The sequence below is a fragment of the Microchirus variegatus genome, assembly GCF_963457635.1.
Source record: "Microchirus variegatus genome assembly, chromosome: 15".
Taxonomy (NCBI): domain Eukaryota; kingdom Metazoa; phylum Chordata; class Actinopteri; order Pleuronectiformes; family Soleidae; genus Microchirus; species Microchirus variegatus.
In genome coordinates this window covers 16702335-16726971 of record NC_139816.1, presented here as the reverse complement: position 1 = coordinate 16726971, position 24637 = coordinate 16702335, and the positions used below count along the sequence as shown (strand labels likewise).

The 24637-nt window shown below is 39.7% G+C and overlaps 2 protein-coding genes across 2 annotated transcripts; both read right to left on the bottom strand.

Moving 5' to 3' along the window:
- Positions 1-14452: 14452 nt before the first annotated feature.
- On the bottom strand, positions 14453-17829 carry pomp (proteasome maturation protein). Its single transcript, XM_083901297.1, has 6 exons — positions 17741-17829; positions 17343-17440; positions 16680-16740; positions 15098-15199; positions 14885-14978; positions 14453-14787 (listed from the first exon to the last, which is right to left on the bottom strand). The coding sequence occupies exons 1-6, from the start codon at positions 17741-17743 to the stop codon at positions 14720-14722; spliced, it is 426 nt and encodes a 141-aa protein (XP_083757423.1). The 5' UTR covers positions 17744-17829; the 3' UTR covers positions 14453-14719.
- Positions 17830-18618: 789 nt separating this feature from the next.
- Positions 18619-20913, bottom strand: cUnh11orf65 (chromosome Un C11orf65 homolog; the record flags this gene model as incomplete). The annotated part of the gene is made up of 9 exons (XM_083901786.1): positions 18619-18645; positions 18739-18871; positions 19001-19132; positions 19245-19375; positions 19573-19758; positions 19833-19886; positions 19967-20059; positions 20159-20246; positions 20909-20913. The coding sequence occupies 9 exons, from the start codon at positions 20911-20913 to the stop codon at positions 18619-18621; spliced, it is 849 nt and encodes a 282-aa protein (XP_083757912.1).
- Positions 20914-24637: the final 3724 nt, after the last annotated feature.

Below are 24637 nucleotides of genomic sequence, written 5' to 3'. Positions count from 1 at the left end.
CCTGCTTTTGCTGCTGCCAGTCATAATGGCACGTGAATGAGTAGCATGTATACATCTAACATTGTGTCTGCCACTTCAGATGTCGGGAGACAAATGTGGAACGTCACAAAAACATATAAGATATCTCCAAATGTGACAGCACACTCCCGCTGTCAGCGAGCCGAGCGTGGACGCCGCAGAGAAAGATGGGAGGCCTGAGCCATCTGTGCAGCCTCTCTGGCCGTAGAGTGACGCACTAGAAAAACATCCCTCAAACTACCTGCCAACCTCAGCTCCAGCTCCTGTACATCACATTTATGTGAAGGTTTAAACAGGAACAAATGGTTGACATGACCCAACGCTGGAGCGCAGATGGGGAAAGACTCTTTGGGGTATTTCAAGAGAGCTGCAGGCCAATATAAAGGGATCTGGGAGGCCTACATTGAGCCAAACCAAACCTCCATTTCAGACCCCAAATTGAAAGCAGTAGCCTGTCATATGTGCAGTTTAGACAGAAGTTAGTATTTTGGCAAACTATAGCTTTTAATTGTCAACCAATTATCTTTTTTCAGCATGATTCATATAAATATTCTGACATTTTTGGTCAAAAGCTCGTCAGAATGTGTCCTCACCAGAGGGGCGTCTGCTGTTTATAGTCAATCATGAAAATGATTCTTGAAAATGAGTAAATTTCCAGTGTATTTGCAGTATTGTAGAGATGTTGTTTTTCCTACTAGTTCTTTCTCAATAAAAACTGGGGAATGTGGGGAAAAAAAAATAAAAAGCATTCTTGTCCACATATGGGTGGGGATGGGGTTGGTTGCATTAGGAATGGTAACATGTTAAATTCTGCTAAATCGTATCACAATAGTATGTATGTTTGTGACAGGTCATATTTGGGAAAATCAATTGGTCCGTTGCAGGTGGAGCTACAGAAACCCAAGGTTTAAGATTAAACAAATGAGATACATAATACCGAGATCTCTGAGGAGTGTGTGGATTTCATTAGCTTTAGATAGAACATTAATGGCTGTTTCTTCATGTTTGCAGGCTCGATGCTAAACTAGGGCTTTCAAGTTTTTGAAAAATCATTTTTAAATAAACATAACGTGAAACCTGTGACGCTCATCTGTGAGGTCTCCTCGTCTGCCTCTTTCGGGTAAAGCTGCAAACTTTTTAATTACTTTTCCATTTATATGCTGTGGCACCAGAGACACTTCCACACCCCACTTTTCAGATTATTGTTGTCGTGATTGTCCACTCAGAAGAAGATAAATCTGCTTATATGTCTTCCATTTTCACAGTAAAACAACATAAAATCTAATTTTCTAATGGGCAAAGAGACAACGTTTGTGGATTTAAGGCCAAGCTGCACTGACAATGCTGGACCAAGCCATAATTACCCCAGGTCAAATACCCCTGGTGTGCTTCTAGGCTGTATATCTTGAGCTGGAACAGGTTTTTAAAGTTCAAGTTTGAACTTTAAGTCCAAGTTCGAACGGATGTCCAAATTTCGGATTAAAACTGTCAGCCCTGCTTAGCCCGCAGACATCAGGTTTTCATCTTCTCATGCAGTGTCTTGGGAAACATTACAAAAAAAGAATATATATATAATAAAATCAAAAATTTCTCATTGTTCCACATTGGAACAGATCCACATACGTCAGAATACTGAACCCAGAAAATGGTTGGACACATTTAAAACATTAATTTAAACTAATGTCATCAAATTAACAAGTAAGAAACTTTTAATTGCACTTCATCCATCCGTCTTCTTTTTTCAGTGAATAGATGCCTCTTTTAGAGCCAAGCAGCAGCCGTGTAGGCCTCACACATTAATCTGCAGATTGTGAGTAATTATTGTTAACAATGACACTGACTAATTGAGCAGTGCTGCTGCTGCTGTTGCTGTTACTTTTACAGCTGATCTGTGGAAACTCACTGTCAGATACTGAGCCTGGCCACTGCTGCTGATACCACCAGTGCATCTGTATGAGTTCATTTACTGTAGTGCTGTAATTAAAGGCATATGCGGAGCGTTGTTCTACAAACACAAATGTGTGATCTAACATTTCATGTCTGATAAAATATTTAAAGGTGACCTTTATTTTCCCTGCATAATTTAACTTGTGCTTTTTCACATTCAGTCATTTTCCTCTTCAATCAAAAATAATCTACACCGCCCCAGATTATAGAAATTATAAGTGATATGATGCTACTCATACACATAGAAATGCAGTTACCATTTCCAGCTCATTCCTGTATAATCCCTGCCATTTGTAGTCAGATTATAGTTACTGATACACCGACTTGAAAGGTTGTTATTGACGTCTCTGGTGAGGTCTTTGCCCATTTGCATAAAGGTCAGGGTGACAGCGGGTGTGAATCACGAAAGTGTACAGTAGGGGGTCTGCCCTCATCGCTCTCCTCTTCCTATGTGCACACCTCTCCTCCTCCTCAGCCAGCTTTTTCATCTGACACATCATCAGAGATCAAACTGTTCCACTAATAGATGCTGAGAGTGTTCAAATGCAGAAGGTTGGTTCTCGAGTGATGCTGAGGGTAAAAGGTCCATGTTAACAAGCACATCAGCTGCATTAAAAAAAACATAGCTTTGATGATGTTACAAAATAATACGTGTCCTTTTGCACTTATTGAGAAACAGGGTTAACGTCTATGACAGAAGAGACCAACAGTTCCATTGTTTACGTGGAAGCAAAAGGAGAAGCTGCACTTGTTTTTCCGTAGTAAAGAAATGCTGCATGTGTCTTCTCATCCTCCACTTCTGTGTCTGTGAATTTTGTGTTTTTTGGAATGGTAATGCGAGGAGTTTTCAAACAGATCATCAGATCAATACATGACTGACAACACCAGACCAGGAAGTAATCGGATCGACTGTTTATATGAACAGTGATTTGAATCACAAAAAAATGTCCTCAAAGACAATATGACAACAAAAAGCTACATTGAAACATACAATAAATGTCATTGTTTCATGAGTCTTCAAGAGTCTCCTATTTGCATATCTATGTAAAGTAAGTAGGTCAATGACGTTGTTTCCTAATGGGCTTTAATTCCCTCCCACAGTCCAAAAACATGCATATTTGGGGAGTAGGCAAATTGGACACTCCATATTGACCATAGGTGTAAGAGTGAAAGTGTCTCTGTGTGGCCCTGAGATGGACTGACCCCACCTTTCACCCCTATGTCAGCTGGGATTGGCACCAGCACCCCCGTGACCCTCATGTGGAAGATAAAATGTTAGAAGATGGATGGATTACTTAAAATAGAAATAGGCGGTATTATAAATGTCAACATGTACACTCATTAGCCACTTTATTAGGCTAATGAATTATGAGGCACTTCAACTACTTGTTAAAGCAAATATCTTTTCAACTCAATGCATGTGAGGACACTCAATCTTCTGGCTCTGTGAGCAGGCAAACTAGAAGACAAAGACCCAAAAAGTGTATGGTCGTACCAGTATTATCAGCTTGAAATAGACGAACATTCATTTTCATCCAGCTCACAATGGTTTCACCGTATCATAGCTGTGTCATACTGTGTGCAAAAGGCCATTGTGTCATACATACAGCATAGTGTTGAACTGCAAATGTGGGCAGTACGTTTTCTGACGATGGACTCGCAGAAGCCACAAAGAGATCCAGTATAAAGAGTTGACCCAGCTGAGCTCTCCACACTGTGGGCTGGTGGAAAATTGGTTTAGGGGTGCCTGCAGGGCCTGGACACATATGGGTGGGTTTGGATTGGGGAAGGGTGGAAGATGACTTGAAAGGAAGAATTTGAGATGAAAAGCAGCTCACCACCCACAGCCTCAGAAAGCCATACCAGCGGAGAGGAAAGAGAGCAACGACGCTGGATGGATCGAGGATGCAGAGGCAGCATTGATTCAAACAGGAGGGACAAATCATTAAACCCTCGCTGTGCATTTATGCCGTGAAAACCATCATCCACAGTTCACAGGAAATGCATTCATTTACCAGAGAAGCAGAAGCGAGCAGTCAATGTCAATGGACCCGTCGGCTGAGACGGTTCATTGTTTCAACAACAACAAAGAAAAGAACCTCAGAAGAAAGTGTGTCTCTTTTTTTGTTTTGTTTCAAGCATTGTTAAGCACTGCATTGATTCAACTCAAGAAAATCTTCAGAGAAACAATACGACAACAGAAAGGTGCATGGAAACATATCAATAACGGTTGTTTTCATTGTTTTCATGAGTGTTCAAGAGGCTCTGATTTGCATATTTACGTAAAGTAAGTAGGCCAGTGACTAATCTGTAAATGAACCAAAAGCTGAGCAAGTACGTTGGATAATCATGCAAATATATTAGGTATGCCAACAATTAAATGTGTTATGATATATTCTGGTTGAGACTCATGCACTGATGACTCATCATCAACACACGGTAGTCACTGGTTATTAAGCATATTTATTTTATCTTTGACACTGGTTATAGAATCACCTAATATTTTACAAAACACAGACACAATCTTTGTATATATTAGTCTAGAGCAGATGACACTCCTGTCACACACGGTAAAACAGGTGTTGTTGCACTGTGATGCAACAAAAACAACTCAAGATTACGTAAAAATTGAGGACGATGGAAGAGAAAACTACGCTTTTTGTTTTGCTTAGATTTATTTTAACATATGTTTAATGTGTTAACTGGAAACTCGCACAACTGACATGCACACAAACAGATTAAACTCCATATATGTGTAGTATTATTACATTTTTCACGTTTTTTTATGTTTCTTGACCTTGCTGGTTCGTCTTGTTGTCCCTGTTGAATTTGTTTGTACAAACTAAATTTGTATTTTTTTTAAACAGTGTTTCTTAAATGTGATAGAATATATATATACATGTGTTAATGAAAGTAATGTATAAACTCAGCTGGGAACAAGACGCAGAATTTGCTTAATCTACTTTAAGGAACCTGATTGATGAAGGTTGCGTCCCACAGTGTCTTCCTTCTTTGCCAGGCGTGAACCAACAGACATGAAACACACGTTTTGTATGATTAAGTGCAACTTCCATTGATTTTGAGTTTAATTCAAGTATAGCAGCTGATTCAGCTCCTTTTCCTTTGAGCTGCATGGTTTTGGCTCAGGCTTGTGCAACACTGTCAGGCTGTCAGTATAAAATTAAGATGTATGTGATATAACGGTTTGTTTATTGTACAATGTGCTGTTTATTTTTTTATGTTCTATATTCGCTACGAGGCAGCTTTTAAAATCTCCACATAGATCAGAGGAAAGGGACATGGAATTAGAAAATGTGAGGACACTGGGATATACAAAGGCTCCCCAGTTCATCCTAAAACCTCCTCAAAACTGAACACACTCCCAACAAAGCACAATAACTCTTTAGGAGCACTTTTCACCTTCGTGTTCAGTATATTGTTGCTCATTCTAAGTGGCTGAGCCGCATTTATGGGAGTCTGGTGGTAAAGACTGGGTTTTTTTTGTGGTTGTCTCCTTGTGCAGCATCATGGAGAGTGACTTAAAGACTTTATTCCCTCCTCCTCCTACTCCTCCTCCTCCCATCATACCTCAATCACCTTAGGGGTCTCTCTCTCTCTCTCTCTGTGCTCTGATTGGTTTTACTGGAAGTGGTTCAGTTGTTGCTGATGCCGACGCGGCTCTCCGCTGTACTGTTGTACTTGATAAAGACGGATCAGCACAAGACATCAGGGCAAAGCGGCTCTCTTTCCCATCACATTAAAAAGACTACACTTGACGAGAATAGGAATAATAGGAGCCTCTCTCAGTGTCACAGAGTAATGATGTTGGGGTTTTTTCATAGCCAAACTGCGTTTTATACCAAAGCACATGAGTCATGACACCGATGCTGCTCTGAAATAAGGTTTCTGTATATAGATTATTTTTACTTAAAGGACGTCTCGTTCTCTGGAGAGAAGAAGAGTCAGCAAAGTGCAGCAGAGCAGTAACTGCCAAGATAAACGCAAAAGCTTTTACAAAAACAAATGGAAAGGGTTTGACTGTCGTGTGACATATATATAACAAACAGATATTCATTCTGAAAAAAGGGTTAACCCTTCTGACCAGATGCTTCCAACGACACAGGAGACGTGGCGACCTGGAGCGAGGAGAGACGGGTAAGTATCCAGCAAGGAGGTAAGTTTAAAGAGACAATTCAGGAGCATGACGTTACCAACTAAACTGAGAGAACGATCTGACACCGGGGAAGGGCTCCGCGTATAAGTCCTCCTGATTGCAGACATGGAGCAGGTGAGGCGGAGCCGCGCAGGTGTAGACAATCACCGGTGTCTTGAGTGAAAGTAGGTCAACCACGCCCCCTGCAGAGAGAGAGGAAGGGAGAGCACAGAGCAGCAGCAGCAGCAGCAGCAGCAGACAAAACAATTATAATAATAATAATAATAATAAATAATGGAAGATCGATAATGGTGAGATCGTGACATAAACATTCACACACACACGTTTTAGCATTGCTTCATTGGTACATTTTAACCCTCACAGCTCAAAGTTCACTTGGCTTGTTTTTATGAAAAAAAGGATAAGAAAAACTATCTATTTTGTGACTTCTGCACAATTACTGCTATTTTATATCACTCATCTAAAATGTGATGCAAATATAAATCATAACTTTGACTGAACAACACATAAGAATTGTGTGAATATGTGACCTATAACCCCCGAACCTCGAGGCTTTGCATGCCTTTGAATCTTTGTGTTTTTGTGTCTGTGATTTTATCCATTGTATTTGTATGCCTCTTTTATCTGTTGTATTTATTTTTATTGTAAAGTACTTTTTATGTGTGAAAGGTGCTATATGAATAAAGATTACTTACTTTACTACACTCTAGAAATAAGGTTTCCAAAAGTTCTTCTACAAGGGCTGAGGTTCTACCTGGAACCATTTGCTTCTGAAAAACCCTTTCCCGAAGAAAGGGTTTTTCAAGGGTTCTTGGTAACACTAATGGTTCCAGGTAGAACCATTTTGATCCAGAGAACCCTTTAAAACCCCTTTCCTGAATAAAGGGTTTTAAAAGGGTTCTTGGTGGAACCCTCCAAAAGGGTTCCAGGCGGAAACCTTTATAAAAAGGTTCTACCTGGAGCCAAAAAGGGTTCTCCTATGAGGACAAGTCGAAGAACATGATTCTACTTAGCACTTTTATTTCTCAGAGTGTACTCACTGACAATGTCACTCAACAGCCTGTAGAAAAACTCCAAAGACCACATGTAATTCTGTTACTTTTTAGTTTCTTTTCTGGGCCTAAACCATAGACGTGTTTACAACATAGAAATTGGTATCATCATCCTCATTTCTACCAAAAAAGCCAACAGTGGTAAAAACACCATATTTATATACACGTCTGAAAACATAATAAATTAATTATAAATATGAATACATTTGGTTCAGAAGCACAAGCTCATATCTGTAGAAAGACATGTCACACGTCTGGGTTGCACTCAAAAAACAAAAAAATCATAGGAACCTGGAACCTTTCACTTCATTGCTGGTTTCCAAGTGGCATTTTTAAACAGTCGCAGAAATATGTGACATATATAGCACAAAGCGACAGAAAGAAAAACAGCTTATTCTTCTACGGCCAATAAACCGCTCATTCCAGCTCATTAAATCCTGTCATAATTCACCAGATTTGTTGTGTTGTTGTTGTTTTTTTTTTGTTATGTTTTATTTAACTGTGACAGACAAGAGACAAATCAGTGCAACAAAACTAAATACAGGCAACAGGTTAGTCAACAAGATTCAGCAGACACAGATCAGTGGCAGCAATCTTGGTCGTTTACTGAAAGGTGTTATCATTATTGCTCTATTTACCTTTTTTTTTTTTTTTTAGAAGTGAGAGATTAAAAACTCCACAGGAAGTCATTCTTTGGTCACGGCACTGACAACAGAAAAATGCTGACTCTGAACTAATAATAACAAAGATCATGTATAGTGTAAAGTGCAATATCACACATTTAATAGCATGGAGAATATGATATCTAATATTAAATGGCAAGACTTTCATTCGGAATAAGTAAAGTTCATGTCTTTGCCTCTGATTAAGTCTGCCTTTTTTTATATATATAATTATAGTGCTAGCAAAAATGACTCATGTTGAATTTAGCACTTGTAGCAGGCGTGGGTGCAGGCTCAGACTTCCAGTGACGAGATGAAGACAGAGGAAGAAGTTTAGCACCAACAATACAGTGATGCTGTGCAAAACATGCGACCTGTGCTGCCTGTTTATATCACACCGTGTCATTTCCAAGCATTGACCCATGTTTTTTTGTGCGTCTGGGTTCTAAGAGCTTCAAAACAGCCCAAAAAAAACTGCAGCAGCTCTTATATCATCAAACTGCCTGAAAGAAGACGAGCAGAGCCTCCAGAATTTCTGTCAGTGCTGCTGAGGAGCAGAAAGAGGCAGAGAGAGCCAGCGTGATGAATAGCATCTACCTCCCACCGCCGCTCTGCAGGAACACAGCTCTAACCAGCAGCTATTTAAAGACGGCAGCGCAGAGAGAGCGTGGGTTCAAGGCCAGGAAACGCTCTAAATGGGAACTTGTCGAAGTTGACAGGGGAGGCCTGTCAAGTTAAATGAAGAGGAAGTGAGAATCTAAACCAAAGATATGAATAGAAACCAAACTCCACAAAATGAAGAGGGAATAATGTGTAGTACAAGAAGGTTATCGACAGACTGTGATAAAGGAAATGTCAAATCCTTCACTTTATACAAAAAAAATGACGTAGTCCTCTGGTTTCCTCCCTGAAGCCAACCCGGAAGCAAAATATAGTGAATAGCCACCAGGGGGCAACTTCACTGCTTGCAAAAGGATGTTGATAAGGAGTTGACTTCACATTTGAATTATAACAACAGTAAACACTTTGCTGACGAGTTAATGGTGTAAGTTTGTAAATTATGTTCCCATTTAGAGGAAAATTTATGATAACAATACAGCACACGAGTGGACACCAGTGTGACTTCCCAACAGATTGCCATTGGTGATTTCACAACCAGTTAGGCCCTTGAGTGAAACACTTAGCTCATTAGCAATAATTAAGGCTAATATTCCTTTCGGCAACCTGAATCAACACATGGTCAGTGACAGTGAAGCTCGTTGCTGCTCCGCCAGAGAACAAACATCCATGTCCTGTCCAGTGCGTGACATCCTCATTGTGCTTGCAAACGCTCAAGGACCTGAGTCTGAAGTGGAAATGTGTTTGTGCGTCTGCCAGAAGCGGAGAGACGTGGAAGCGTTCACTTTGAAGAGACGGAGAATAACAAAGCTTCGACGCGAAATGATGAGAGTGATGCAGAGAATGCATGCGAGCTCTGAGGAAGGGAGCGGTGCCCTGGAGCGTCAAATCATCCTAAACACCAAAACATGGTGCATCTGAAGGATTAGCCTGAGGCCGCGCTATTTAATCACAGCACCTCAGACGTGAATGCAGAGGAAAAGGGTTTTCTGTGTGACTTTACTGCGATGGTAGATAATGCAGCCTCCTGCAGGTGGAGGGTTCAGATGTTATCCAGTGTCACTCGTCTCCTGTGGACTGTGAACATGCACAGTTTTGTTGCGGTAACTTGAGAGCAGGTGAACATACACTCATCGGCCACTTTATTTGGGTACACGGGTCACCGAGTAAAGTGGCAGGAGTGACATCATAGTGTGGAGTTGTCTGCTGCTGTTGTCCATCTGCTATAACCCTTAGAACACACAGCATTTCGGCTGCTTTTTTAATTACGTTAACACGTACAGAAGCTATAATTAATTAATTCATTTATTCATTCATTTAATTTATGGGCACCTTTCTAAACACTCAAATTCACCTAACAAAATCAACAGTGAATGTGCAATACAGAGTGTCTTATATCCTTTATCAGCTGTCCTGCATGTTCTAGGTATTTCCCTGCTCCAACACACCTGATTCAAATGGTCACTAAGCTCTACTGAAGCCTGATAATGACCCATTTATTTGAATCAGGTGTGTTGGAGAACACCTAAAAACATGCAGGACGGTGGCTCCCTAGGACCAGAAGTGAGAAACACTGAACTATATAAACACACCTGAGCAAAAAGTACTCAAAATGCACTAAGGGTTAAGGTTCGATGTGTTGTGCTGTCAGAGATGGTCGCCAGCTCACTTCGGTCGTAACAAATGGTCATTTAAATTACTTGTTGCCTTTCTATTATTAAGAAGCAGTCCGGTCATTCTTCTCTGACCTCTGGCATCAACAAGGCAGAAAACTGCACACTGGATTTTTTTTTTCTTTTTTTTTTCGACCACCAGCAGATCAGCAGTTTCTGAAAAATACTCAGATCAGCTCGTCTGGCACCAACAACCACGCTGCATTCAAAGTCACTTAAATCACCGGAGTTTCCTCAGTTTAAACCTCTGCAGGGCGTCTTTATCACATACACACGCCTAAATGTAGTAAGTCGCTGCCATGTGAATGATTATTTGTGTTTAAAAGCGGTTGAACAGGTGTACCTAATGAAGGGAATGGTGAGTAAAGGAGCGACATGGACATAAAGTCCAGTCTCGTCACTGTTTCTCTTCAGTGCTCGTCACATGCTGGTAACTGGTCCACCAGAGTCGATTGAAAATCATGTCTACCACTATGGGAATGCAAATGTGCACAGCGGGGACTTCACTGATGAATTCACTGTTGTCAAGTGTAGTGATGGATGTGCAAGACGGGGAGGGGGTTACATACACTCACTTCTGCAACACATATCAGCATAGAGGTTCCATTTTTCCACAGTAAATTGAAGTTGCGTTTTTTTTTTTTTTTCTAATTGATACGGTACATTAATTTACATGATGGAATCAAGCAACAATGGCTCAAAGATGATGACTCACAAGTGCACGACTCTGAAGGTACAAAAACAATCAGGCAGAGGTACCCAAAACAATGCAATAAATATATATATATATATGTATACAGTGGTATGCAAAAGTTTTGTTTTGTTTTGTGCAAAAGGAGGATGCACAACATTTTTCAAACTTATGCACATGCCTAATTTTGTTTAAATAATTCTTGTACACTTTCTGTAAATCATATAAACGTTATTTCGCTTCTCAAATATCACTGTGTTTGTCTCCTATATGATATATTTAACTGACATTTCTTATCCAAACGACCAATGATTTATAAAGGAAAATCATGAAAAATTACAAACTTTTGCATACCACTGTACATATATATATATGTGTGTCAAAATAAAACAGGAAATGATGACATGACACTGGAAAAAAAAATACAATACAAACATGAAAGCACCAGTGGGAGCATAATTGTGACAGATGGAATAAATAGCAATACTCACACTCTTTCCCATGGGGTCACTTATTGGGTTTGTTTTGTACACACGTCTTGCAGTGGTGAAGACTCTGTGCTTCAGGCCGTCGATGCATTAATTTTGGACAGAAACCTCCCCACATACGAGAGATTCAGAGGAACCGCCTTAGCTAACTTGTGTTTTTAAAAGTCTCCGATGACTAAAAGTCTGTAAACTGTTGTTATGTCGACTGTTTGTGAAATACCCTGGTGTTAATTACTTCTCCGCTTCAGGACCTTGTTTTTAACATTATGTTCTGTTTTTTTCTTTCTTTCTTTTTATTCATGCCTACATGATGCATAAATGAATATATTAAGAGACCAGTGCCCTGCTTTGAACTCCATTATGCATGTTGTGTGCTTTGAGGCATTGGATTTGTTCCATTCTACTCCATGTAATAGTAGTGTAGGAGGTCACTGGGGGGTTGTTATGTTTGCATTAGTAAGTGTTGTGTTCACCAGCTGCCCCGAGCTGACCCTGAGCTGAGTGTTAACTGTTTTCAAAGACAGCATCGTGAGCGTTTAACAGCCTCGGGCTGAGCTGCTCCCCCACCATGTTTGAAAACAGACATCAGCCCACAAAGTACTGAAAGCAAAGTGTCCAGGTCTGAATATTTACCAGCACAGCAGGACCTGGTGGGCCAAACATGAGCATCTATGTGTGGACTGATACTGCCATCTAGTGGTCAACACGTGGACCTGAACAATGTTGTGTGACTGAAACAATAAGTTTTAATCACAGTTAATCACAAGGGTAAGACAGAAGGTCTGTCAGACAGAGACAAGGAGACAGAGATAAAAAAGACAAGTAAAGAGACAGAGACAAAGAGATAAAGTCCCAGAGACAAGGACACAGACACAACGAGAAAGATATAGAGGCAGAGACCAAGAGACACAGACTGGGAGAGACAAATGCACAGACACACACAGAGATGACAGGATGCAAAAATTTGACAAAAACGTCATACTATACTATGTTGTCCAAAATTTGACCATTTTTGGGAAAAAAATGTTTTGGTCCAAAATCTGACAAAAACGTGATGCTTTACTATGTTGTCCAAAATTTGACAATTTTTTAGAAAATAATATTTGGTCCAAAATTTGACAAAAACATCATACTATACTATGTTGTCTAACAATTGACAATATTTTGGGAAAAACATTTTTGGTCCAAAATTTTACAAAAACTTAATACTATACTATGTCATCCAAAATTTGACAACAACGTCATACTATACGTAGTCGTCCACTCTCTTGCACTTGGCTGGATGAGTTGTACAATACAAATATCGAACGTGAACCATTTAATCATTATTTAATTAACTCGTCTGTTCATTTAGCATTTAACTTAAACACCTCACTAAAAACATCATAGTACGGTATGCCGTTCAAAAATCGCATCAAAATGTCATAGGTTAGTATGTCGTCCAAAACTTGAAAGAAAAAAAAAACTCATTGTATGTCGTCCAAAATGACTTTTTGAAACACTACGAAAATGAAACAAAAACTATTATACAGCGACTAGACAATACAGGAACTAAAATAACATGTATAGAAAGGTGGATTTTGGGTCATCTAAACCCATAAATACTACGCAGTGTCCCTTTAAATAAGGGCTTGCGTTAGTTTACCAGGTTTGCTGGAAATGGTTCCGCTCTGCCGCAAAGGATTGTGGGACGGCGTGATCCTCGCTCCTTTTACTGGGAGACAATCGAGCGATTCTAAAACCATACATCTAAACAATTGTCTAGTGTGTTATTAAGAAGCTAAGATAAGCACCGAAGTTGCTGATCAACAGAATACTCAACCCACATCCCTGGACTCGGCTCTCGGTCCGTGGACTGCGTGAGCGCGGATTTCTCTCTCAACTTGCGGTGTTCGTCTTTGATTCAAACCCGGCATGCACTGCGTTATCGTGCGTCCGACTAGAAATGATCAAAACAAGCTTAAAACGACATGCTCAGGGTAATAAACTTGGATAATATTTAATGTTTACAATATGCTACACCAACATATTGCATTTCCGTTAGTTTTTTTGTCGTTATCACCGTGACTTAGACACAGTTTACCAGCCAAGGTATGTATATACACGTGATGACTGCAGGATGAACTGGTTGGTCCGAAGGCAGTGAGATTTCAATTGATTGCTACAGTGAGTTACAGAACCTCTACGTTTCTTCTCTCCCCTCCCTCACTGCCGGCCTTGACTAGCCTTTTGCCTGGGTTTGTTTGTTTTCTTTCATAAATCCACCCTGTAATAGGGAAATTATACATTTCAATACATGGGGAACTAGTCAATGACCCCACAAGGTTCTCCAGACAATACTAGATGTCAGCAAGTGGGTGACAGTGATCACCATCAAATACCAACACTGGACAGGTGAGGAAACAAACCAAAATATTAGGGTTTATCTATTTATATCCATCTCTTATTTCTATATCTGTGCTAATTCTAATAATAAATGTGCTTATTTAACAGTTAATTCATGCATTCTTTTGCAGCCATACATCAGTGGAGTTAAGGAGCAGTGCATCACTGTCCCTCTCCCTCCCTCTGCAAGTTGCATTTGTCTCCCATGTTGCAGCTCAGTTTCCTCAGAAAAGGGCAGTCTCCTGATGATCTTGAACCACAATTGTAACCGTTTCTGTTGATGTTGACCGTTTTAATTATACAACACTTAAACAGCCTTCAATGAACTGTCAATTTAATATTTGCTTTCAAATGATGCTGCTATTCATCTGAAAATATTACCCATGAATGATTAACAATTTAAGATGCCCAGTTTGTAAAGACAGCAGTTGAATTATATTTTGTATGCAACTACTTAACAGCAAATATTTCAAAAATATAGGCAATTTTAACCAGGATAACAAAATAATTATGACTTTCACTAAACATAGTTATCACATAAAGGGGAGCTACTTTCCTGCATGTTTTAGATGTTTCCCTGCTCAAACGCACCTGATTCAAATGGTCAGCTCGTCAGTAAGCTCTGCTGAAGCCTGATAATGAACCATTTATTAGAATCAGGTGTGTTGGAGCAGGGAAAACACACCTAATACATGCAGTACACAGGCCGCACAGATTATGTGTGAAATGATCAGACAAAAGGAGGAAGATTATGACATTTATTAGAAACATCAGTCCGATTGGAATCATACAAATGCAGCACAAAATGTCTATTTAGGGAAACTCTAAATCCATGAACCCCCTTCTCTTCCCAACACCCTCATCTAATCCATGAACTTTACCAGAAGATGACAGTTGCCCAGAACCTGACTTAATGGCTTGTTTTTGAACCAATAAAAAACAAACAATGCACAAAATAACTAATAGTTAACTAAATGACCGTGAGTGTTGAGGGTCTGTGTCTAGTTTCATTTACAACAATCCCAGTTTGTATTCCACCATCATGTGAGGCTCTCCCATCATTTCACTCTGAGCTGGATCTGAAAGGTGAAAAGGACACAAATGCAGGTTAGATTTGGCACAGAAAGGACAGGTCACTTTGATCATAGATGGCTGCAGACGGGAAGAGAAACTGACCGTTGAGGATGTCCTCAAAGCCGATGGCCTCGTCGCTTCCTCGCAGTGTATCTAGAGCCAGGTTTGAACTCTGTAAGAATGGCAGGCGCTGGATCTGAAGGAAGGATGGACAGACATGAGGATTTAGGACTGTTGTGAAGATTAAATGTCAAAAAAAACAAGGAGGAGGAAAAGTATAAAGGAAGAGGAAGGATTTATCAGACATCAAGTTACCTGTCTGGCTGCTCTATACTCCATCTGAAGCTTGAGAGGGGCATGAAGACCCTGGATGTTTCTGAGGGTGGAATAATTCATCTTTTCCTGGTTCAGCTGGAACTGAACACCACAAAAGAAGAAAAACTTTCAGACACACAGGAACTCACACATTGTGAGCTTGCACACAGAACATTAATGTAAAAGTTTGGTTATGATGTGTCACACTGAAAGAAATGGGATACTGTATAATTGTTGTTTTCAATATTTGAAATTCATAGATGCAAATATGCAGGTTTATTATGTATTGACTGTCTTTACCACTGTCCCACTGTAGGATCAATACGGATAATCTTTTTCTTACTTGTTGTGTTTACCCTAAATATTTTTTTGTGACTGTGTCCTCATACAAGTCACATACAACGAACAGGTTATAAGATACATGAATGATTGTGTGAAACTCAACGGCCCATCTTTGTTGACAGACTCCAATCACTGGTGCTTATTCTCAGCAGTGCTGTTGTTAACATTAATGTAGCACTGTGTGGTGGAAACCTGCATGATGCCAGTTACAGCTAGTTTGGCCAAACAGAAGAGGTCACCAATCTCACTGCATTATAAAGATGGACGTCATAGCCACAATAGGTGCCATCTAGGGCTGTAACGATACACAAACTCACGATTCGATTCGTATCACGATTTTTGACCCACGATTCGATTTAATTTTATTTAAACATTTAATTATATAGCAACTTAATGTAACATTTAATAACAATATTTTGGAACACTGAACAGATTTGAACATAAATAAATAAATAACCAAAGATTTCTTTCTTTTCTGTAACAAAATAATACTCTTGAGAAATACAAAGTAATGATCAATCAGATTGGGATTTGTCCCCAAAGCATGCTGGGAAGTGTAGTTCTTCATTAGAAGCATGGATGATTAGAAGCAGTTTTGTTCCGGTGGAAATAACTTGTTTTGATAAACAGCAAAGGTAAGACAACATTTCCGCTTGTATTTCTTGAAAGTCAGTTGTTGTTTTGCTCTTATTTTGGGGCTGGATCCGTGAATCTTGTTCGTAGAGTAATAAAAATCTGTGAATTCTCCACTGTTTACATAATTGCGCTGACGCTCAGGTGCCGCTTATCAATATGTGCGCTGGAACAGTTTTTTTCCGCTCCTGCGGGTTTCCATCAGTGTTTTAACTGTGTTTGGTGAACATAAGAAAGGTTTATATGAGCTTTTAGCTGAGTTTCTGACCTTTCTGTGGGTATGCAGCATGTCTGTGTTTGTTAAAGTTAGACATGGTTTTATGACGCTTTTGTCGCTGTGTCTGACACTGCTCCGGTAGCGGGGACATCAGTAAAGAAGAGATTAACGCGATTAAAAAACACAACGCATTAATGATGACTGTAATTAATACATCACAATTAAAACGATAATTTGACACCCCCCCAGGTTCGTGGCTCCGAGTATCGCGATTTCGATACGCATATCGTTACAGCCCTAGTGCCATCACTATAGATCTGATCAGGCAGAGTGAGTGAACATTCAAACAATCATTGATCCATTCGTGTCTCACAGCTCATAGTTACTCACGTTCTTTTCTGACAGCTCCAGTGGGTGACTGGGAAGGAGCTCATTCTTCACACTGGTAAAGCTGCTCAGCAACAGAAGGGAAAGATGGTTATGACTTTTTTGTATATATGATGTATATGACATAGTTCCCTAAAGTGCAGTATACTTCGATTAATACTTGATTTCCGATACTGATATAATAAAGGTTATATATTAATGCCCTTACTATAAACATGTCATGCCTAGATACGATTCATAGTGTGGATTTTAAAGAACTATATGAGAAACTCACTTAGTTTTACAAACAAATACAGAAAAACAAGATGTGATTCCAATGCTGTGACTAACTTTAAAACCTAGTCCACTTTCACTTAAATTCCAGAATGTTTTGTTTGACATACTAACACAAGAAAACACAAAATAGTATTTTGTTTGTTCACAGTGTATGTCACTATCAATGACTATTTGTACATTTAATTTGAAAATGTTTTATGGGACTGTCTGCACCAAAATAATACATTACAACCAACAAGTCTATTTTTTGTCACGTGTCAACATGCTTAGTTATATAGGTTCCACTTACTACTAAGTACTATTTCCACCTATTATTATAAATTATTAAAGTGATATACCCAATTTATAAAAGTCCAAGTAAATAATTGAATCCCTATATTGAAAACTCACCCGCTCCGCAGAGAGTCCTGGATTCCATACTGTCCCTGAGGACAGAGGCCTGACACAGGAACACTGTCCTTCAGCTGAGAGCGGAGTCCCCGGGTGTTCTGTCAGATATAGGAGACAAACAGGATCAACATACAGTAAACACTCCATCTACTAACATCTAATCATAAGCCTCGTTCTCCGGGAGCTGACTGAACCCAACTCCAGCACTCAAAGCGGAGCTAACAGCTAGCATTAGCTGCAGTGACTAATCATATCCATCACAACCGGCATCCACAAACACGGCGCAAAGGCTCGGACAACTGAAACTCATTAAGGTGTATCTTCAGAAAAAAAAATACTTGCACTGCTACACGCAAACTCAGGATGGGAAAATAACTCCGATATGAACATCTCCGTACCATTGTGGTTCAGTAGCTTCCACTTTCTTTTCACTTCAACGTTCGAAACAGTCGCGTTTTTACTGCGACACATCCGCTTGAAAGCGGATGTAATACGTCGATGGTGGCGTCACGCTCCTTTGAGAACGCCGCCTCCTGGAGGGCGAAACACGGCTTTCCAAAACAAGGAACAGAGCAACGGTAACCAGCAAAGCATTGTTTTGTTTTAAAAATGTGTATACTGTATTCATAAAATCCTGAGGAAAAAAAACAAATAAATATATTACACTACATCGGACTGTAACATCTTCTATGTATACATCTAGGCAGCATCTGGTGGAGCACAGGGGGTATAGCTCAGTGGTAGAGCATTTGACTGCAGATCAAGAGGTCCCTGGTTCAAATCCGGGTGCCCCCTCGTTACTCTTTTTGGTTTATACTTAGACTTAGAACTTATTTCTCACTAAGGGCTAAGCATTACATGACACCAAGATCCATATGATATCCTCACAGTTTTTTGTCTTTCTCTTCAAATATGAGGGCCCTTTTTCATCAATATATCATTGAATATACTAGGCAGTAATGCACAATTATATTCTTGTGTAAAAACACAAAAAACACTGAAATAATTCAGTGACTCTGTAAGAAAAAACACTGTAAAGATTTTTTACAAACACCCTTGTTCATAACATTCTCACTGAATACAACACAAGTAGAATATTAAACTGCAGCCTGAAACAAATCTTTATTTGAAATCAATGCGTTGCACACTGTCTCAAGTCAGATACCTGCTGTTTTATTTTATAAATTTCTCCACTTGCACTTAGTGTGTAGTGTCGTATACTCTGTTTTATGTTCTATTTCTTCTGCCTGAATTTCGTGGGCAAACTCCAATTCTTTTAACCAGGTCTGATGTCAGTGAAGGTCTGTGGAAGAAGGGGAAGATGAAAGCAAGGGACTAAGGTGAGGAGGTTAAAACACAATAAAAATGAGACGTAAATAAAGACATATTCTTTCACAGATGTTGTGATGCCTGCTGATGTAAACACAGCCTTGTTAGTCTTAAGAGACTGGTGTAACACGAAAACAGTTGAACCTTTGTTGGGCTCAGACGAGTGACTGCAGGCCAAACATCTCCACTCCTGCATGTACCTGCACAGGCACAAAAAGAGCACTAAATGTCACAAAATGACACAAAGACAGGTGAGGGACACAAACTGTGACCCAGTCTAAAAAACATCAATGATCTACAGGTGACAGTAAGCAAACAGTGTGAATTACTCCTCGAAGCTGAGAGTGGTGGACCAGGTCAGAAGCTCATCCAGCTCCCTCTCCTCTGTCTCATCTGCCTCAGCGTTGTCCATCATTTGCTGACCATGCACAGAATGATTCTGCAGACGACCCTGGGTATACCTACAATGTAAAGTGAACCTACAGTATTTACTCTTCAAGATCAATCAACCACACTTTGTTCAAGCTTTTCTCAGGCCTGGTGTATCCAGGTGGTTCTGTGACTGCAGCTCACATCTGCTTCAGCCAATCAATTTTCCTCCTTTTCCTCCATCTGTACACATCTTGCTGCCGCTGCAACCTGGAGTAGTGAAAGTCAATTTTTTTGTCTGCACCGATCTCTGTGGGCTCCGCGATGGGAAGCACCTGTCAGACACAACACATGACCACAGGCTTCAAAACATCTGTTCTCATTGGGAAGAGACTCTTACTTGAATAAATCACCAATGTCACATGTGCAATTGTAACGGCTGCTTCTTGATGTCTGTTGTGTTTCTGTTTATCATTTTATTTCAGCGATGCCTTTTCAGAAACACCAAAACTACCTCTGACAGGTTGGTCACCTTTATGTAGAAGTGCCTCCAGGTGTTGTTCTCCATGCGCTGGTACCACCCTGAACGGTTCTCCTGCATCTGACCCGCAGGTTTCTTCAAGCCTGGCTGGGTGTAGTCCTTGGGGCTGCTGGCACACACGTCTGTGATGGGCCGATGAGTGAAGATCTTATAGTAGATGTTAGGAGGAAAGGTGACCTAAAGAGCAGATATTAGCAGGCCGGTTGTTGCAGTAACATTCTCAATGATGCTTTGTGACTGAACACTCTTACCCCTCCAAGTCGAAACCTGATGAACACCCCAGCAGCAGCATCCAGCAGCTCTGCCTGCCAAAGGAAAGTCTCACCTCACTATTTTTTAATTTTATTTCCAGTTTGTATTTTAGCAAAAGCATTGTTGCTGTTACCTCTCGAGGATTAACAGTTTTGAGGATCGACTGTGGATCCCGCTGGTTGCAATGGTTGATCAGAAGTTTGAAATACCTGAAGACCTCTCTGTCCTAGCATGGGAGGAAAATGGGAGTGTTACTTTGTGCCTGTGTCTGCAGATCTAAATCCAGCATGTATTTGTCCACAGCAGCAGAGGGAAAAGTACCTACCACATATCTTTTCCAGGCTTTCTGAATCAGTTTGGCTGCTGCCTGCTGCAGCAGATCTGCAAGGCCACTTTCCTGTGTGCTAAAGACACTTTGAGCAGAAAGATGGAGTATGAGGAGAAGGCAGTGAGATTTCCTTTGTTTAATTGTATTATGCTGTTTTAGTCCATAATCTTAACATCTTAACACTCTTTTTAGCTTTTTATTTGTTTGTTTTCCTGCATTACATTTAGTGAACAGGCACAGTTATTCGCTGTTTTAAAGAAATGAGTTTTATGCAAAAGAAAGGTAATAATCTACCCAATTGTGTTCACACAGATGCATGCAGGCCACTTACTTATACTAGAAACATGGAACCAGCCACTATTGTAACTTTTTGGGGCACTTCATAGCAAGTAGCAACAAAGACAAAAATACATATTTAATCGAAGTTTAACGGACAAAGGTTCAAAGAAAACAAAATGTGTAATGTACAGCCATAAACCAATGTATCAAAGATCTTATTTCTAATCCACATAGAGTCAGCTCTACATAAAGATTATAGACAATCTGCTTATCATGATGTTACTGAATTCAGAATTGTTACTGAAAACAGAATTGAATCATTTCTGTTGCTATGTTTTTGGATATTATATTAATGATTAATGAAGCATAGAGTCTCTCCAGTCAGTGTGAAATCCTTACAGTGGTGACATACCAACATGCCTATGAGAACATGGAGTTAATAATTAGTATAAAAAAAGAACACATTACCTCATGGTTCTTAAATTTGCTCTCTCCCTGAGCTGACTCATGGTTACCAAGTAACTACCCATAATAAACCGCATAGCTTTCAAAATAAAAGCTGTGTTGTATATTCCCAAAGTACACAGACAAAACCTTGTAAAGTACAGGCTACACATTAAAAGACATCTCAGTGCAAATATGCTCATTTAGGGCAGCCACACTGTCGGGGACTGGAATATGATACCCATGAAGCACAGGTGCTTTTATTGTGAAAGCAGGTTAACGTCAGTTGTTGCTCAATAAACAAATATTTTGCATTCTAATATCACACACACTATATCCGTATATAAATCACATAAACAGCGGTTTCTATGTGCTTCCCTGTTAGACTTTTTTTTAATGTTTAAATTAAGACTTTAATAATGTATATAGTAATTTAGACACATACTTAATAGTTTACTCATGTATTAAGTTTATTTAGTCAGACGTGGGCATCTCTGATTGAAGGCAAAGCGACCCTCAGACAGGCCCAGGAGGAACACGGGCCCGCAAGGTGCAAAGTAAATGTCAGGTAACATTTTTATTAGCCAATCAGCTAATTAGCAGGTATACATATCAGATGTGCACCTGAAAAGGAATCTTCTCACATCTAACCCTGTGAAAAACACAGGTGAATTCTTGAGCCAAGCTCAACTATAATAAATGGCACACTGTCCTGTTCATGTTTCTGCTCCTGCTCTTTATAATATACCATCTGTAATATCACGGTTGAAATCTCTCTGCACTGAATGTGAAACAATTTGAAGCTTACGACTGGACTATTCATTTAGCCTGTTCTCCCTCTTTTCAGGTCGATCTTCATGAAGATCTACAAACAGTAAGGGTCATTGTTTTTATTCTGGGTGGCTGCCGTGCGTCCACCTTACTTCATGATCTTTACTTGGCCCCTGTTCCATTCTCACTATTGCTTTAAACATATCAAGCTGCAGGTTCATTCATGGATCTAACATGGCCACTCCCTCTTTCATCCAACTTTCTATTCTTTTACTGTTTAATTAATAACTGTGGATGATTTATGAAGCATTAGCCACAAGCAGATGGATCTAGAGCAGAGCAGTGGGGTAAGATGTGCTTTCTCCTCACATAATGGAAAGTGGCATGTTTAGAGGTCATTAAACCTCCATTGACTTTTGTAGTGGAATGGAGTGAAAGTTTTGGAAATTTGTACCAGTGTTTTTGCTAATGATGCAGTGAGCATGTTTTGTTGGAAATGCTGAGCTGAATGCATGAATGATCATGATGTGATTCAGGGTCTAATTTATAGTATTTGTTGATAGGAATTCAGTATTTTTGTAATTGGTTTGATGGAACTAACTAATAGTAATATCTTGAACTTGTTTCAGCTCAGTGGTTGTGTTGCCATAATTAGTTTGCATTGGTGTGCAGCATGTACCTGTATGTCCAGTCTGTTTATTGAAAGGTGCCTTGTTTTGGCTGCTGTGCAACAGGGCTTAGGCATCTGTCTGTGTAAACACGGTTGCCGTGCCATTCCTGTACTGATCTTGTTCTGCTGTGCTGACCTGACTCCATCTCTACCTGTCCCTGTCCATCAAGACTGCCCTGCCATGGCTGTTTCCATTTCTCTCTCCATTCACTGTACGGCCACCCATCACTCTTTCAGGCAATTTTCCCTGTCCATCAAATGTCCAAATACCTGCATGCATCCTGTGCATCCATCAGTCATTTTACTTCCTGGTAAGAGTGAGTCCAGCTGGGCCTTTACAGTGTCATTTACTCAGTTGTGATTTTTCGTGGTCACCACTGTGCCATAAGTGCATTTCTATTTCAGCTTGTACAAACGTGTAACGTGGTTTTCCATGTAACATGAGCGTGTGTGTTTGTTCATGTACATAGGTAGATCTACAAATAAGTGTATTTAACTTGATTTTGCTTGGCCACTGTGCCATGACTGTATTTCTTGACCAATCTCAGATTTCTTCATTTAGAGGGCCTCATCTTGGTTGCCAAGCCGCAAGGCCAAAGCTGTCTCTTAACATGGCTACTGTGTCACGTCTGCCTGGCAGCTTTGTTACCATTTTGACTGATCGACAATGAAAGCTGCCAGATTAATAATAAATGTGCAAACATCCAATGTCAATCACAATATTATTAGGGCATTAAATACTGGAGTTGAATTCCCAACCACAGACTGAATATTTCTTCAAATCGCTTTTCAATGTACCCAAAGAACACTTTACAGCAGCGATAAGCAACTGGCAGCTGGTGGGCCAAAAGTGTCTGGCCAGCATTAATTTCCAGCCCAGAAGATCAATTCAAAAATCGTATTTTTTTTTTGTTTAAACTATTTGTTTATCTTTACAAAAAGTCAAGCAGAGTTTGGTGCCTTTTTTTATTCTGAAAAGATTAACTGAATCAGAAAGCAGTTTTAAGACATGAGTAACAGTCTGCGGCAAATTCAAGTTTTTTCTTTAAACCAAAAATCTATCAGCCATTTCTGTAAAAGATTAAACAGTTTAGATTAAAAGAAAAAAAGCTTGTTATGAGGAAAAATATTATATACTGTATATTTTGCCCCAGTATTAAATTACTTCAAGGCCAAATGTACTTGCCCACCCCTAATTTGCCCAATTATTAGGTCTGTCACCTGACCATTTATTCTATAGAAAAGTCTGAAATGTTTTAGGAAACAATGACATCAAACTCTCTGTACATGTCCCAAAATAATCATTGTAAGGCAAGGTTTCTCATTCCTGAGGAGTCACTGTCCTGCATGTTTTAGATGTTTCTCTGCTCAAACACACCTGATTCAAATGGTCAGCTCGTCAGTAAGCTCTGCTGAAGCCTGATAACGACCCATTTATTCGAATCAGGTGTGTTGGAGCAGGGAAAACACCTAAATGTACAAAATGTACAATTTTAGCATGACATTTAAAGTGCAGGAGTCGAGGCCACAGTAATAAATTAAAAACACAGGCAATATTTACTGGTTTGTCTTTGTCTGTTTAATAAGATCGAATGAAACGCTCCAAGTAAGATCAGTTTATAATTATTACATTATTTTTATTTTGACTCGATAATTCAGAAGCCATAGTTCATTGATTCTTTTTTCCCTGTAGATGGAGCTGTTTACCAAGCAGCCTGAGTTTCTGTCAGCTATTCACCTCAGACAATTCACAGGACTTGAGACAATGCATGTGCACATGTGAGTCTCTCACACAGTGTCTAGGTGAAGTATTGAAAGCACATAATGAAGACGAGTTGTGAGCTCTGTCTGTCTGATAAAGAGCAATATAAATAGTACCTGCTGCTGCATAGCTAACTTCCTCTACCTCCCAACCATGCACTGCCACCTCTTCTCCTCTAATACAACAGGAGGAAGCTCCGACAGCTTTTTACTCAAATGCAATATTGCCGGCAAAAGCTACAACTTAATTTTTAATTCTTAATTTAAAACTATGTTAACCTGATTGGGATATAGTACATCTGTCTCTTTATTTACAATTTTACATGTGTGGACAAGATCTCTCCACCAAGGGGTTTGCAAAGATAGAAGTCTCCCTCATGTACTGCTATTGGAGGAAACCTTACGTGTGCCCTCTGCTGAATTCTAAGGTGGTATCACTTCAATAGCAGGCCATTTCAGTTCAAATGTGTTTACATCGCACATTCAAGTGTTTATATTTTGGATAAAAGTAGAACCCTGATACAAAATAATTCAATAAGTTAGAATCATTT